The sequence below is a fragment of the Chaetodon trifascialis genome, chromosome 22 (assembly GCF_039877785.1).
Source record: "Chaetodon trifascialis isolate fChaTrf1 chromosome 22, fChaTrf1.hap1, whole genome shotgun sequence".
Classification (NCBI taxonomy): domain Eukaryota; kingdom Metazoa; phylum Chordata; class Actinopteri; order Chaetodontiformes; family Chaetodontidae; genus Chaetodon; species Chaetodon trifascialis.
Window position 1 is genome coordinate 20,595,340 of NC_092077.1, and position 13,469 is coordinate 20,608,808.

General features: G+C 45.2%; 1 protein-coding gene across 1 annotated transcript; it reads right to left on the bottom strand.

Annotated features, from left to right (window-relative positions):
- Positions 1–1,269: 1,269 nt before the first annotated feature.
- Positions 1,270–11,526, bottom strand: tbk1 (TANK-binding kinase 1). Its single transcript, XM_070992539.1, has 21 exons — positions 11,484–11,526; positions 10,291–10,397; positions 9,537–9,677; positions 9,169–9,298; positions 8,854–9,035; positions 8,340–8,500; positions 8,153–8,263; positions 7,633–7,812; positions 7,114–7,310; positions 6,950–7,008; positions 6,701–6,792; positions 6,487–6,588; positions 6,329–6,407; positions 5,523–5,644; positions 5,368–5,444; positions 4,963–5,002; positions 4,594–4,695; positions 4,392–4,488; positions 3,894–3,994; positions 3,547–3,618; positions 1,270–2,988 (listed from the first exon to the last, which is right to left on the bottom strand). Exons 2-21 carry the CDS (start codon positions 10,375–10,377, stop codon positions 2,949–2,951), a joined length of 2,172 nt encoding a protein of 723 aa, XP_070848640.1. The 5' UTR covers positions 10,378–10,397; positions 11,484–11,526; the 3' UTR covers positions 1,270–2,948.
- Between the last annotated feature and the right edge of the window lie 1,943 nt (positions 11,527–13,469).

Consider the following 13,469-nt stretch of genomic DNA (forward strand, 5'->3'; position numbering starts at 1 on the left):
AACGTCCAGGAAGACAGACTTCATTTCAACAAACTGACTCTGAGTCAGCGTCAGTGACTCAGCGTCTGTCCATCACCGACGTCCTGTTCACAGTGTGTCCACTGTCCCTCAGTATGAACCTTAAAGTATGGAAGCTCGATACTGCCGAGAGAAAAAAACAGAAGCCATCAAACTAAAACTGCTCCTGGTGAGTCGCAGTCATCAGGCGTTAATCAATCAGAATCAACTCATTAACAACATCAAAATTAGCCTTGACCAGTCGAAATGGTCAAAAACTCAGTTTTAATTAAAATATCAAATCACTGAAGATTCTTTTACTTTCAAAGTCACATTTTTCTTGTGATACGTTTGATTTTTTCTCATTTCACGTTTTAACCATTGTTTTCTTGGAAATGAACATCAGCTGATAGTCATTTTGATTTAATGATTCAATAATCTGTAATCGTCATCTTGTTTCTAACATTTTATTTGTTCTTTAAATCCGCGGTGGAAACCGGCTTCACGTCTTCAGGTCATCTGAAAAAGAAGAAAAACTGTCCGTAAACAGTTTATTTCAGATCAGACACAGACATCAGACGTTTCCTAGAGGTCATGCAGAATAAACCAACCGAAGCGCCGCCTCCGACAGCGGCGTGTCACAGGAAGTCTGTTCAGCAGGTCATGTGACGGCTGGAACAGAGCAGCTGACGCCAGCGACCACACGAAGGTAAGATACTTTATTTGAGCCCTGTATGGAAGCTCGTTAATGCCAAGAAAAGACAAATGAACAAAACTACGATGAAAAATCAAAATTCAGACTTTTGAAGTTGAATAATGAGAGAAGTCAAAATTCACCTTTTATCACGATGCTCATTAATTAAACATCAACATTTTGACTTCAGTTTGGATTTATTTTCGACTCTTTTTGACTTCATTTGATCACCATTAATTCAGATTTAGTGTCTCATAATTTTAATTGACTTAAAGTCACGTCAACAAACACACAAGAATAAAAATATTCATCGTAAAAAAAAAACTTTAGAAACACAAATTTCTAAAAATCCTGACTTTGAGTCAAATTGTTCATATTTTAAAATCATTATTTATCTGCTCAGTTTTAATCAATATCTAATAGTGATATAATCTAATCGATCACTCACTGATCTGCTCCTGTTGATCGTCGATGATTGATCACTGATCTGCTCCCATCGATCGTTAATCTTCGATCATTGATCTGATCCCGTCAATCATTGATTTCCTGAAGAAACTGAACACTCACACTCGTCTTTCTTATTTCTTTTTTATTTACAGTCTTTTCAAACAGTAATTGAGCGTTTTGAATGCTGATTATTGACAAAACAGAACATAAACATCTTCTAAAGCGTAAACGATGAAGATGAGCTGATATGCAGGCGAGGAGGTATTTCTGTTACGACTGACCAGCGACTGAATGTCTGAGGAGGATATACGAGGATACAGAGATGCTGACAGAGGAGAGGAAACGTATTGATTACTGATCAGCCTTTAAGTACAATAAATAAAGTCAGCTTATTCCCTCCACATTTTACTTTGAATGCCATCAGTTTACACATTAACAGTGAAGTACTTCAGGTATTTTAAAGAGACTTTAGGGGAGCTGATTGTTCCAGTATTTTCATGCATTATCTGCACAGCTAAGGGCTTTTTTAAGGGCTTAAAACCCCTTAAGATTAACAAAATTACATGACGGCCATCCTTAAATTCAGAATATCTCAGTTAATGTGAAAATTCTGCCTTTTTAAAATCATTTAGTTCCCTTTCAGGGATTTTAAGCCCTTTAATGTATTTAAGGATTTAGGCTCTTTGTGAGGTACGAATGAAGAAGTTTTACCTTTAATATTACTTCATTCATTTTAAGGACTTTTTTAAAAATATTTTTGGCAATCCATGCAGTAAACAGCTTCATTCATTACAATCCAATCACTGACATAATAATCCCTTAAAATACCCCTAATTAGTCTTTAAATTACCCTGAAAACAAACATTTCTGTAACGGTTCCTTCATTTCTGTTCAAATTACTAATGAATGAATGAAAGAATGATGTGGATTTTAATTTCCACATTAATTTGAAATCAAATAATCCTTCAACAGTGAGCCGACGTCATGAAAGAGCTCTGAAACACTCGTTCATGTCACTTCCTGACGTTCATGGACTGAAACACATTCGTGTGTTTTTAGTTTTCTAAAGGAAATCTTTAAGTAACAGGTTACTTTTAATGAGGGTATTTTAAACAGATTATCTTCATTTTAAAGGTTTTTAAATTGACCAGATAACATCAGAGCATCCTGTCATTTACACCTAAACTCACATTGTTCATTCTGACCCATTAATTTATCCCTAAATTAAACCTCAACCTGAATTCTGCAGGTTTTCATCAGGTTCCCCTCAGATGATCATTGATCATGGATCATAAACTCACCTTGGTGCAGGTGAAGGCGTATGCTGTGTTAGAGGTCATTTTTAAAGGTCTTTTGTTGTTTCTCAGAGTTCCTTCACTCATCAGGTGAAAATGTCTTAAAGCATTTAAAGGTGCAAAGTGTCACAATGGTCCAATGGTCCAGGGCAACCGCTAACTGATGCTAACTGTAGCTGCCGTTAGCCAGTTAGCTCAGTTAGCCGTGCAGCAGGCGGGACAGAGGAGAGACTGGAGCCGGCGGTCTTTGTGATGGACAAACACAACGTTGATGTTTGTAGCTAGGTGGTTAGCATGCTAACTTCGGTCTGTTGATGATGTTAATTTTTGAATGTTTTAAACTAAAATTCTAATATTTTGCAGCCTTACAGCCGAGCGGTAACATGAACAGATCCTTCTGATCTGATGTGATGTGAATGAACGGTTCATACAAAAAGCTTCAACTTACAGTCTCACATTATTTACAACATGAACACCGAGAATATTTACAGAAGAAGCAAAAGACTCGGCGAGTCTCAACCTCTCAGACCTCCGTCCAGCGTCAGAGTCCCGAATCTGAAGGACAAACAGTTTCACGTTAGCATTTTGTCCTCAACCAATATGCTTCAGGACACATTTAGCTTAGCTTAGCACAAAGACTGGGAGCGGGGAAAACTGCTAGCCTTGCTCCGTTAAATTTAGTCCAAGTTCAAGTCAAACCTGACAAACTGATGCTGACCGCAGTGATCTCAGACATTTGACCACAGTCTTTGTGCTAAGCTAGGCTAACAGTTTTCACCCGCTTCCAGTCTTTGTGCTAAGCTAGGCTAACAGTTTCCCCCTGTTTCCAGTCTTTGTGCTAAGCTAGGCTAACAGTTTCCCTGCTTCCAGTCTTGTGCTAAGCTAGGCTAACAGTTTCCCCCACTTCCAGTCTTTGTGCTAAGCTAGGCTAACAGTTTCCCCCTGCTTCCAGTCTTTGTGCTAAGCTAGGCTAACAGTTTCCCCCCGCTTCAAGTCTTTGTGCTAAGCTAGGCTAACAGTTTCCCCCTGCTTCCAGTCTTTGTGCTAAGCTAGGCTAACAGTTTCCCCCGCTTTCAGTCTTGTGCTAAGCTAGGCTAACAGTGTGTGTCTCACCTCTCTAAGAAGTGGTTGTTCTCTGCCAACTCTTTGACGACGCCCTCCATCTCCTCCTTCAGCTTCTTCATCCTGAAAAACAACACAGAGCCTCTCAGTACACATAATGAGTACTGTACTGAGTACAATCTGAGGTACTTGTACTAAACACTGTGCCTGCTGGGAGAATCAATGATCCTGATATTGATTGTGACTATTGATTTTTGATTAAACATGTTTTTGAAAAGAATAAATGTGACCTTCCACATGAACCACGTGATCAATAATCTGACCATCTGTCTGTCAACGCTGACGAGGAGGAGGAGGATGATGAGGATGATGATGACAAAGAGTAAATGAAGACTCACCCGAGTGTCATCTCCACCAGAGTGTTCTGACTCAGGTAAGCCTGAGACTTCATCCCACTGGACACCAGAGGAAGAACCTTCTGAGGCAGCTGCTCCTGCAGCTGCAAGCACGCACACACACACACACACACACAATTTTATCAGTTATTGGTGATGTCATCATCTGGTGCTTCTCTGATTGGCTGGATTATTAAAATGTTGTGAATCTGCTGTTTTTGTGATGTTAATTTAATAAACTCAGTGTGACTGAACGTCTGAGTGATGTCATTCATTTCCTCTCTCACGCACACGCGCACACACACACACACACACACACACACACACACACACCTGTCCCTCAGGTCAAACCATAGAGAGAACAGGAGGAAACTAAAGTGATGCTGATCTTTCCTCCTCTGCCGTGACTCTGGTCACATGACCCTGGTGTGTGTGTGTGTGTGTGTGTGTGTGTGTGTGTGTGTGTGTGTGGGCGTGTGCGTGTGTGTGCGTGCGTCTTACCTTGATGGCCCTCTCCATCAGCACCGTCACCTCCTTCTCGATGCTGATCATCTGACCGGACAGACTGAGCAGCTGCTTCCTCACGTGATGAACCTTCCTGCAAACACACACACGACCACTTTAAACACACCTGTCGCTAAGCAACAGAGAGATGAGGCCCACTTCCTGTCTGTGTGAGGGAGGAAGAGGATGTGTCGTTTACCTCATCCACTCTTCACTCTTGGAGATGAAGAGACGATACTTCATGGCACACTCCTCCGTGAACAGAGACCTCGCTTTACTGGCATGAAGGACCAGCTTCTGCCTGTCTCACACACACACGCACACACGCACACACACACAGGTCAGGACCTCACACACACCAGCAGTGCTGTGCTGCCCCCTGCAGGCAGAGCTGTGACACTGCAGCAGAGTTTCTCTGTTAATATTCATACTGAGGTCAAACGGTGGCAGTAATACACAGCAGGAGTACAGATACTGCAGTTTGTGCAGTAACGTTAATACTTCACAGTAAAGTAAAAGTCCGATGAGGTTTCGTTTGTTTCGCCTCAGGACGTCTTTGTGAACTCACTTGTCAAATTTGTGGATCTGTTCTTCGTTGTAGGGCAGACCTGAACAGAAGGAAACATCAGTTTATTGATCCTGGCTGAGATTAAAGTCAATAAACAGATGATGAAGAGTATTAATACTCGTTTGTTCATCATTTGTTCATCTTCTGGACTGCGACCTCTTGGTTTGACCTTGAATCGTTTAGAAAAACTGATTTTTTTTGGTTCATCACTGAGAGGATTAGCACGTTAGCATGCTAACGTAATGCTAAGCATTGTACCTGCTTAGCATCAGTGTGTTAGCAGCTAGCGTGACAGCAAGCCAGTTTTTCTCTGTTACTCTACGAACACATCATGTCTCTGAAGACGGACTGATGGTCTGTGCTGAGGTGAAATCTGTGAATATGGCGTCTCTGGTGTGGACTCACGTCTCTCTGCTTTGTCCTTCTTGAACTGCTGGTAGATGGCCGTGATGGCGTCCAGCAGCACTTTGATTTTCTCCACACTGCAGAGAGAAGCTGGCCGTCACACACCACACATCACACGTGTAAGAAACGACACATGAACACACACACACACTTACTTCCTGTCCTCGGGGTGCGTCCCCACTTGCTGCGTCCAGCCGTCGGTCAGCAGCCCCCCCGAGAGGAACTTACTCTTGATGTCCTGAGTCGTTCGTTCGATGGGCTCCAAAGAGCCGGAGATCTGCACAGAAAGTACGTCAGCACACGCTCATCAGAAACACCACACGCCACAGCGCCGCCTACAGGTCGCTTCCTGAATGACACCTGAGAGCGACTGACAGCACCTCAGCACCAAACAACGGGCACTAAACAACAGGTGTGACAGGTGTGTCCACCAGATGGTGCACTGCAGCACATCATGTGACCTCTGATGAGGAAGCAGGTGTAAACAGGTGTGACGCAGTGAAGCCTCACAGGATGAGACGCCTCCAGCTCGCTTTTCTCCTCTTCAGCCAGAGCTGGAGGTGAGATTTGAGCTGTCACCTGCAACAGCAGCGTGCTCGCTAACGTTAGCCTGCGGGCTAAAACTGCCGCCTGCTCCAGGACTAACAGACCTGCTCTCTCATTGGATGGCAGTCATCCAATCATCCACATTTATCGTCTGAAATATCAGACATTTTGAAATCATGGAGTCTGTGAGCAGTTCAGGAGGTATAAGAGCAGGTCTGTGAAGTCCAGACCGGGTTTCTCCTCCGACTGAAACTGATCAATAAATAATCGTCCTAAAACTCGTCACGGTGCAGCTTCAGTAACCTCCGAACGCCACAGCAGCCCCAAACACATGCTAGCAACCAGCTACAGCGCCCAGATGCTAACGCCTTAGCATCCGGCCGCACGTCGGCAGAGAAACGAAGCGATGACTCACTCTGAGAACTTTCTTGTGCATGTCCGAGATCTCGTCATATTCTGACGACAGCATGTTGGCCTGCATCAGCACCCCGAACCTGCAACAGGAGGTCATGTGATTACGTGACAGGTGGTGAGAAGCTGCAGGTGAGTCGTGTTGGTCGCTGCGTCACTCACAGCTGCTCCGTCTTCTCCAGTATCTGCGTGCAGTAGTTACACAGGTGGAAGACCTCCGACTTCTTGTGGAGGATCTCGCTGTAGTCCTCCTTCATCAGCTCTCTGCACGGACCAACAGACCAGGTCAACGTGACGTCTCATCGTGGACACACACAGGTGAACTGAGAGACAGACGGTCAACGAGCTCAGGCCAAACAGTCTGACGTGAACTCACATTAAACCTCGAACTCCTTTTCGCACCAGCTCCTGATAAACCAGCAGAGACTCTGAGGTCTTCCATAGATGTCCAACGTCACCTGCAAAAGTCTGCAGAAGAGGAAGAAGAGCAGACACCCAGACATGACTGCATGGACATCCATGACTGTTACCTGAGGGACAGGTGTGTTTAACCTGTCCTCATTGTAACTGATCCCTGATCAGGCAAACCAGCACGGTCCATCAGGACTCCTGACAGTCTGCTTACCTTTGCGTAGCTGGCGTCCAGGTCCAGGTCGTATCGAGGCTGAACTTTGGGAGGACTGGCTGTGGAGACAACAATCAAATGAACGCTAACTGAGTCCGTCTGTGACGACACATGAAAACTGAGCAGAAGAAGAACTTTTAAAGAGGAAACAGGAAGTGGCGTACGGTCTTCAAAGATGAGTCCCACGGTGGTGACGGACTCGCGGCTCACGAGCATGATGGGGTTGTCTCTGGAGGTTTTGGGGAAGGTCTTGGCCTGGCGGTTGGGGTCCAGGACGAGGCGGCGGCCCTCGTACAGCAGCTCCTGGTTGTGCAGCGGGATGCTGGTCCTGCGGGACAGCAGCTCCTGGAACAGCGCCGCCCTGTGGACACGTGGAGAACAGCAGCTTTCAGAACAACTTTATATCCAGAGAGGAGAACCACAAAGAACTGGTCCAACCCTGGTCCAGGTCTGCCTCAGACCACACCTGCTTTTGTCCCAGTGCATGCTGGGACAGGCTCCAGGTTACCTCTAGATAAGAATGAGGTCAAGAAAATGGACAGACGGGACAGATGAGGTTCTTTAGGAGGTTGTCTGGTGGACTCCAGTGATCTGAGTTTTTATCATGAAACAAATGAAATGAAACCGATCACATGATGTTTAAGTCACATGACCTCGCCTGTGGACGGGACTTGCTGTCTTACGTGTTGTATTCGTGGATATAGACGTGGTGCAGCGTGGCCTGCTGCAGACTGAACACGTAGACCACGGTCCGGTGCAGGATGTCGTTGGTCTCGGCGAAGAACTGGTCAAAGCCCCAACACTTCTCCTGATCCGCCTCCAGGATGTTGGCGAGGACCGGCGTCAGGAGGCTCTGGAGACCCCTGAAACACAAGGACAGGTGTGTGAGACTTCAGATTTGAAGGTGCTTAATGCTAGTTAGCAAACGTTAGCATGCTAATATGAACCAATATGGTGAATGTGGTAAATGTTAGCATGTTATTGCCATTGAGAGCATGTTAGCATACTAACAGTACAGCCTCACAGAGCTGCTAGCACGACTGTAGACTGTAAATTTAATAAAGTTTATTCAAACACAGTTTTCAGAGGTTTTTGAGGCTGCTGCTGCTGCTGCTGCTGATCTGTCTGAAGCTGAAGTATTTCTGAAGCACAGAACGTGATGAAAGCTAAGATGCTAACACGTAGCACGCAGCACGGTCTTACTTGGACAGGCTGCAGGAAACCGGCATCTCAGTGCTCCACTCGATCTTCCCGTTCTCACACTTCTGGTGGCCAGAGATCGTCCCGGACGGCTTCTCTGTGATGATCTTATACCTGAGACACAAACAAACTGTCAGCTTACGGTCTTAACGCTGAATTCTCCTCCTTTGGCTTCGGCTCTCGCTCTCACATGACTTCTTTGTTCCTGCGCGGCCCTTCAAACGGCCTGAACGGGAGGCTGCCGGTGGCGGCGTGATAAAAGGTGACCCCGATGCTCCACAGATCCACCGTGGCCCCGTATTTCTTCTGGTGGTCTTTTCTCAGCACGGCTCGCTCGTACATGTCAGGGTGCTGCACAGGAAACACATGAAGAAGAGCTCAACAGGAAGTGAAAGATGTCATGAGCTCCGCCTGTTTACACGACAGTCTTTCTAGCTGCACTGACGAGCTAATGCTACTTTTTTACTGAAACTTTGTTTCTATGCTAACGTTTCACTTTCTGTTACCTCACTTCTTTATGCTAACGCTACGTTTTTAAAGCTAACGTGACTTTATTTTAGTGTTACTTTTTCTACTGTAACTTTTTTTATGCTAACGTCCGTTTTTAAGCTAACATTTTTTTTTTTTAAGCTAACCATTCTTTATTTTCTTTCTCACCAGGTGTGTTTTGTGTTTTGTCCTCACCAGGTGTGTTTTGTCCTCACCAGGTATTCCTCGGTGCCGTACAGAGACACAAACTGCTCGTCGTCCTCCAGCTCTCTCGCTGCTCCGAAGTCCGTCAGCTTGTAGACGGAGCGTCCGTCCTCTCCGATCACACGCATGATGTTTCCTGGTTTGATGTCCCGGTGAACAATACCGTACTCTCTCAGGTGGTTCATACCTGCCACTGAAGACACAGCAGCCAATCGGAGCACACCTCAGAGTCAGGTGAGTGTTTCAAAGTTATCTCTGACAGTAACAGCTAACGAATGAAAAGAGACTTGGTTAAAGTTCAGACTGGAAGAACAATTGTCCCTCACCCACATCGTGCAGGACAATGAGGAACTCGTCCTCAGGGAGTCCGTAAGCGTTGGAGGACTCCTCCAAAACTGTGTAGAGACTTCCACATGGACAGTACTCCATCACCAGGACCTTATGACGGGTGTTAGACTGAGAGGAAGAAGAGGAAGCAGAAGAGGAAGAGGAAGAAGAAGAAGAAGAAGAAAAAGAGGAAGAAGAAGAGGAAGAGGTTGAAAACATGTTTCAGAACGTCTCATCTGACAGAACTCACCGTGTTTCTCAGGACTCATAAGAACCTTAAAAAACCGACCTCCTCCTTCCCCTCAGTCACTGACACCCCCCCAAGTTACTGACCTCCCCCTCCTCCTCCTCCTCCTCAGTTACTGACCTCCTCCTCCACAGCGAACAGTTTGACGATGTTCTTGTGGTTCAGTTTCTTCAGGACTTCAAACTCCCTCATCTGGACGTCCAGCGGCCTCAGGAAGCTCAGGTTGTTGAAGACCTTGACGGCGTACAGGTCTCCAGTTTTCTACAGTCCAGCAGAAAAACATTTCAGTCAGACACAAAGAAAACTTCACAGATGAATCTCGCTGTCCTCAGAGTCCTGATCAGAGTCCTGAGGCGTCAACATCAAATGAGACGCATTCAAAGACACGATCAGACGGATCCTCACACTAAGATTCAGGTCTAAACTTCTGGAAGTTCCCCCTCAGCTCACTTCAAACCTGAAGGCTTTGCTTTTTGGATCGACTACAAACACAAAGTGATGTCTGATCTGTGAGGAGGAGGAGGAGGAGGAAGAGGAAGAGGAAAACAACCTTCACTGATCTGAGCTGGAAGTCTCTGAAATGAAACCTTCAAAACACAGAATTTGTTTCCTTTCAGCTCATCCTGCTTCCTCCGTCCTCTGCACTGACCTCTGACCTCTGAGTGAGGAAGGACAGAGTCCTCCTCTGAGGACGTTTTCACTGGACAGCTGCACCTCCTCTATCTGCTCACTGATTGGTCATTCAGGAAGAGGCTGCATCACGCTAACAGCTCTGTGAGCAGTGCTTTTGAGCTAAATGCTATCAGCGTGCTAACATCTTAACTCAGTGTGTTAGCGTGCTAACATCGGCTCACTGTCCGGTGCAGGTTGGTACCTTGTGTCTGCCGCGGTAAACGTTGGCCGTTGCTCCCTGACCCAGCAGGTCTGAGATGAGCCACAGGTAGTTGGTGGTGCTCTGCATCCTGACGGCTGCAAGTGATCCTGAAAACACAGAAACACCTGATCAGTAACGCCGGTCAACTGATGGATGTAATCAATGAACCGGCCACAGCAGGCAGAGTTCACCTCGTTGTTCTTTATCAGAAGATTTCTCATTTAAACACGTTTTATTCTAAATTTCTTTATTAAACTTTGATGATGTGTAAAAATATGATCATATAACCAAAACAAATATCGGTCAGTGTGTTCAAAGTGTTTCAGTGGTTAGCTGCTAATTTATTAGCCAGATTTATTTTATAGAATCGAATTACGTTACAAACATTTATATCATTTTTTTAATGATGTGTCATATTTCAATGATTTTTATAAATGACACTTTATTTTGTTATATGTTTTAGATTTTTTTAAACTTATTTCTTAGTTTTGGGGATTATTTTGTAAACCCAGTGTCAAAACCCAGTATCTGTAGTAATCCTCCAGGGGTTCAGGTCAAAGTATAATAAATAAAAAGTTAAATCAAATAAAAATAAAGTTTTATATTTCGCTGCCGGTACGTCACTCTTACGTCACTACGTAATCATGACGTAGCGATGTGACTGTGGGAAATTCCCTTTTCAGGCCTGAAACAACAGAAAGCTGCAGAGATGAAATCCACCGTGACGTGACGGTGACACAGCAGATTATTAAAATCAATCAATCCATCGATCCTGATCCGGATCAGTCAGCATCAGTCCACATCGAAACGGCTCGTGTCCACCTCCGCAGCTTTAAAGGCGAGCCCACCATGACACCAGGCAGCACCACTTCATCAATGAGCACAAACGGCGCAGTTAGCGGCTAAAAGACACCTGTGATGTTACCGTCGGTGTGTCTGTCCGTGTCTGTCTGTCGGTGTGAGCTGCTCTCTCTTACATTTTCACTTTCTATCGGCGGACATGGACGATGGCTGTCACACAAATCGGAACTGATTTAAACCTGCGTCGTGCTAACAAGCTAACCGTGTGAACGGCGTCAGAACACGGAGTCTGTTCGCGAACACGTCGAGCTACAAAACGGCACCGACGAACGAAGCTCCGCGGAGGTTTTTACGGATAAAACTCATCGTATTCATTTTGTTTATTTCCTCACCCTTCTTTCTGCGGCCGAGTCCTCTTCTTCCGCTGTTCCCTGATCATGTGACGGGAGCGGTCCAATGAGCGCACAGACTGCGTCAAAGAGGGCGTGTGGTGGACTTACCGTAATACTTCGTCTATGAAATCTGTTTCTGACATAACTGCAAAAAAACCTCACATTGCGTTGTTTTTTTTCGAGGTACTCCTCTCGCACCTCCTCCCTGAACTCACATCCTCTGCCTGCGGGATGACAGTTTGTTCGGCCATGAAAGCAGCCAAATGGTCTAAACTGTGCTCACTCCGGGCTGTGATTGGTTATTACGGTAACTACACACACACCCAAAGAGAAGCTGAGGAAGAACAGACCACTGACAAAAACAGCTGCTGTTTATTTACATGTGACATTTTTTATTTACCCTTTTGATTTTTATAATTAGTATTAAAGTTTTAGATTTAACTTTGTAATTTTCAATTAGCAGTCACATTAAATTTTGATTTATTTAGAAGTTCTTTCTATAAATGTTTGTAAAAAGATTAAGATCCATACTTTATTGATCACCACACAACATGCACATGTCATGCTTAAGGTGAAATTATTCCTCTGCGTTTGACCCATAAGTAAGTACCCCCGTAAGTCCTTCCTCCACGGCAGACCAGGAGCGGGGGGCTGCCAGCCAATGGTGGCGCCCGGGGACCCAGTTCCTTGTCACCATTGGTCAGGTGGTCATTTTCTTGCATGTTTTTAATTTTTTTTTTAATGGAGGATACCCTAGGTGAACATGCAAACTCCACACAGAAAGGCATGGTGGAGGACAGGCCCCCCGGCGCCCACTGCGCACCAGGCGGGAATCGAACCCAGGACCTCCCAGCTGTGTGGCGACAGTGTTACCACTGTGCCACAATCTAATTCTATGATCAGTATCGTCTTAACAAACAGCAATCAGCACACAGACGCTGGTAAAAGTTCACTCACTTTATATTTAACAAAAAGAGAAAAAAAATCAGCATTTCATGAGTTACAACAGCTTATGGTGGCAGCTGGATGGGCTGTACAGGTCCATCTGATACTCTGTTTACAGGTAAAGCAGTCATCGTATAAAAACGGAGAGTTAGTGGAAACTAAACGAACACGACGAACCAAATGTTGGTCATCTCCACAAACGTCCTCATAAAGCACCATGAGAGCAAACGGATGAAGGACAACATTTCAAAAAACGACGACACAAACTTCTGTTTTCCTGTCGAACCTCCGAGAAAACCTGGAGACAAAGTGCTTTTTAAAAATGACTTTTCACTCTTTTTACATTTCTACTTTCTTTGACCCTTTTCAACCACGTTCGTCACAATCTGTACAAAACGTCCGCTTTCAGGTCGAAGCTCGGCTGAACTGAGAAGAACCGAACGCTTCCGCGACACCGAGGCGTCGCCGTCACGTTCAGGAGGTCGTCTCTTTCTGCCTGTAAGGAGTCCGGAGGAAAACCATTCTCAGTGACCAACGCTCCGGCCTCCACTGACGTTTGTCGCCAGCATCAGAGCGCGCTGGACGAATCCGGCCGCTTCGTCTGGTTTGGTAGAAAAACCAAAAGACTGAAGCCGAAATCAACACAAATCAGTGACTTGTGTTCTTAAAGCGTCGGACGTCTTAACAGACTCACTGTGATTCATAATTCTGTCACTTTGAGATTCAACCGTTCGATGATGTTTCACAGGAAGCTACGATGAAGATGATGAATCAAAGGGAGCCAATGAGCTCGTTAAACAAAGTCAGCGGAGGAAGAGAATGATTTTCCCATCGGACCCTCGACTCTGACAGGTCAGAAAGCTCCTCTTCATCAAGTCACTTGTCTTCATCGGACTCTCCTGACACACAAACCAAACGTCCACCGTTACACAAACTTTCCTCCAGCTGCACGACTCTGAAGATTTGTACCAGAAATCACCTAAAAAAATAAAAGTCCTGTAAAGTGCAGTTAGAGAATGAGAACGTCTCCCAAAATGTGTC

Bases quoted from the DNA above. Each gene is read 5' to 3' on its own strand.
- tbk1 (XM_070992539.1), bottom strand. From the start codon at position 10,377: ATGCAGAGCACCACCAACTACCTGTGGCTCATCTCAGACCTGCTGGGT. The intron at 6,793-6,949 runs GTAAGCAGACTG...CCTCTTCTGCAG, and splicing joins TGGACGCCAGCTACGCAAAG to ACTTTTGCAGGTGACGTTGG. The intron at 5,445-5,522 runs GTAAGTGTGTGT...TTCTCTCTGCAG, and splicing joins ACGCACCCCGAGGACAGGAA to TGTGGAGAAAATCAAAGTGC.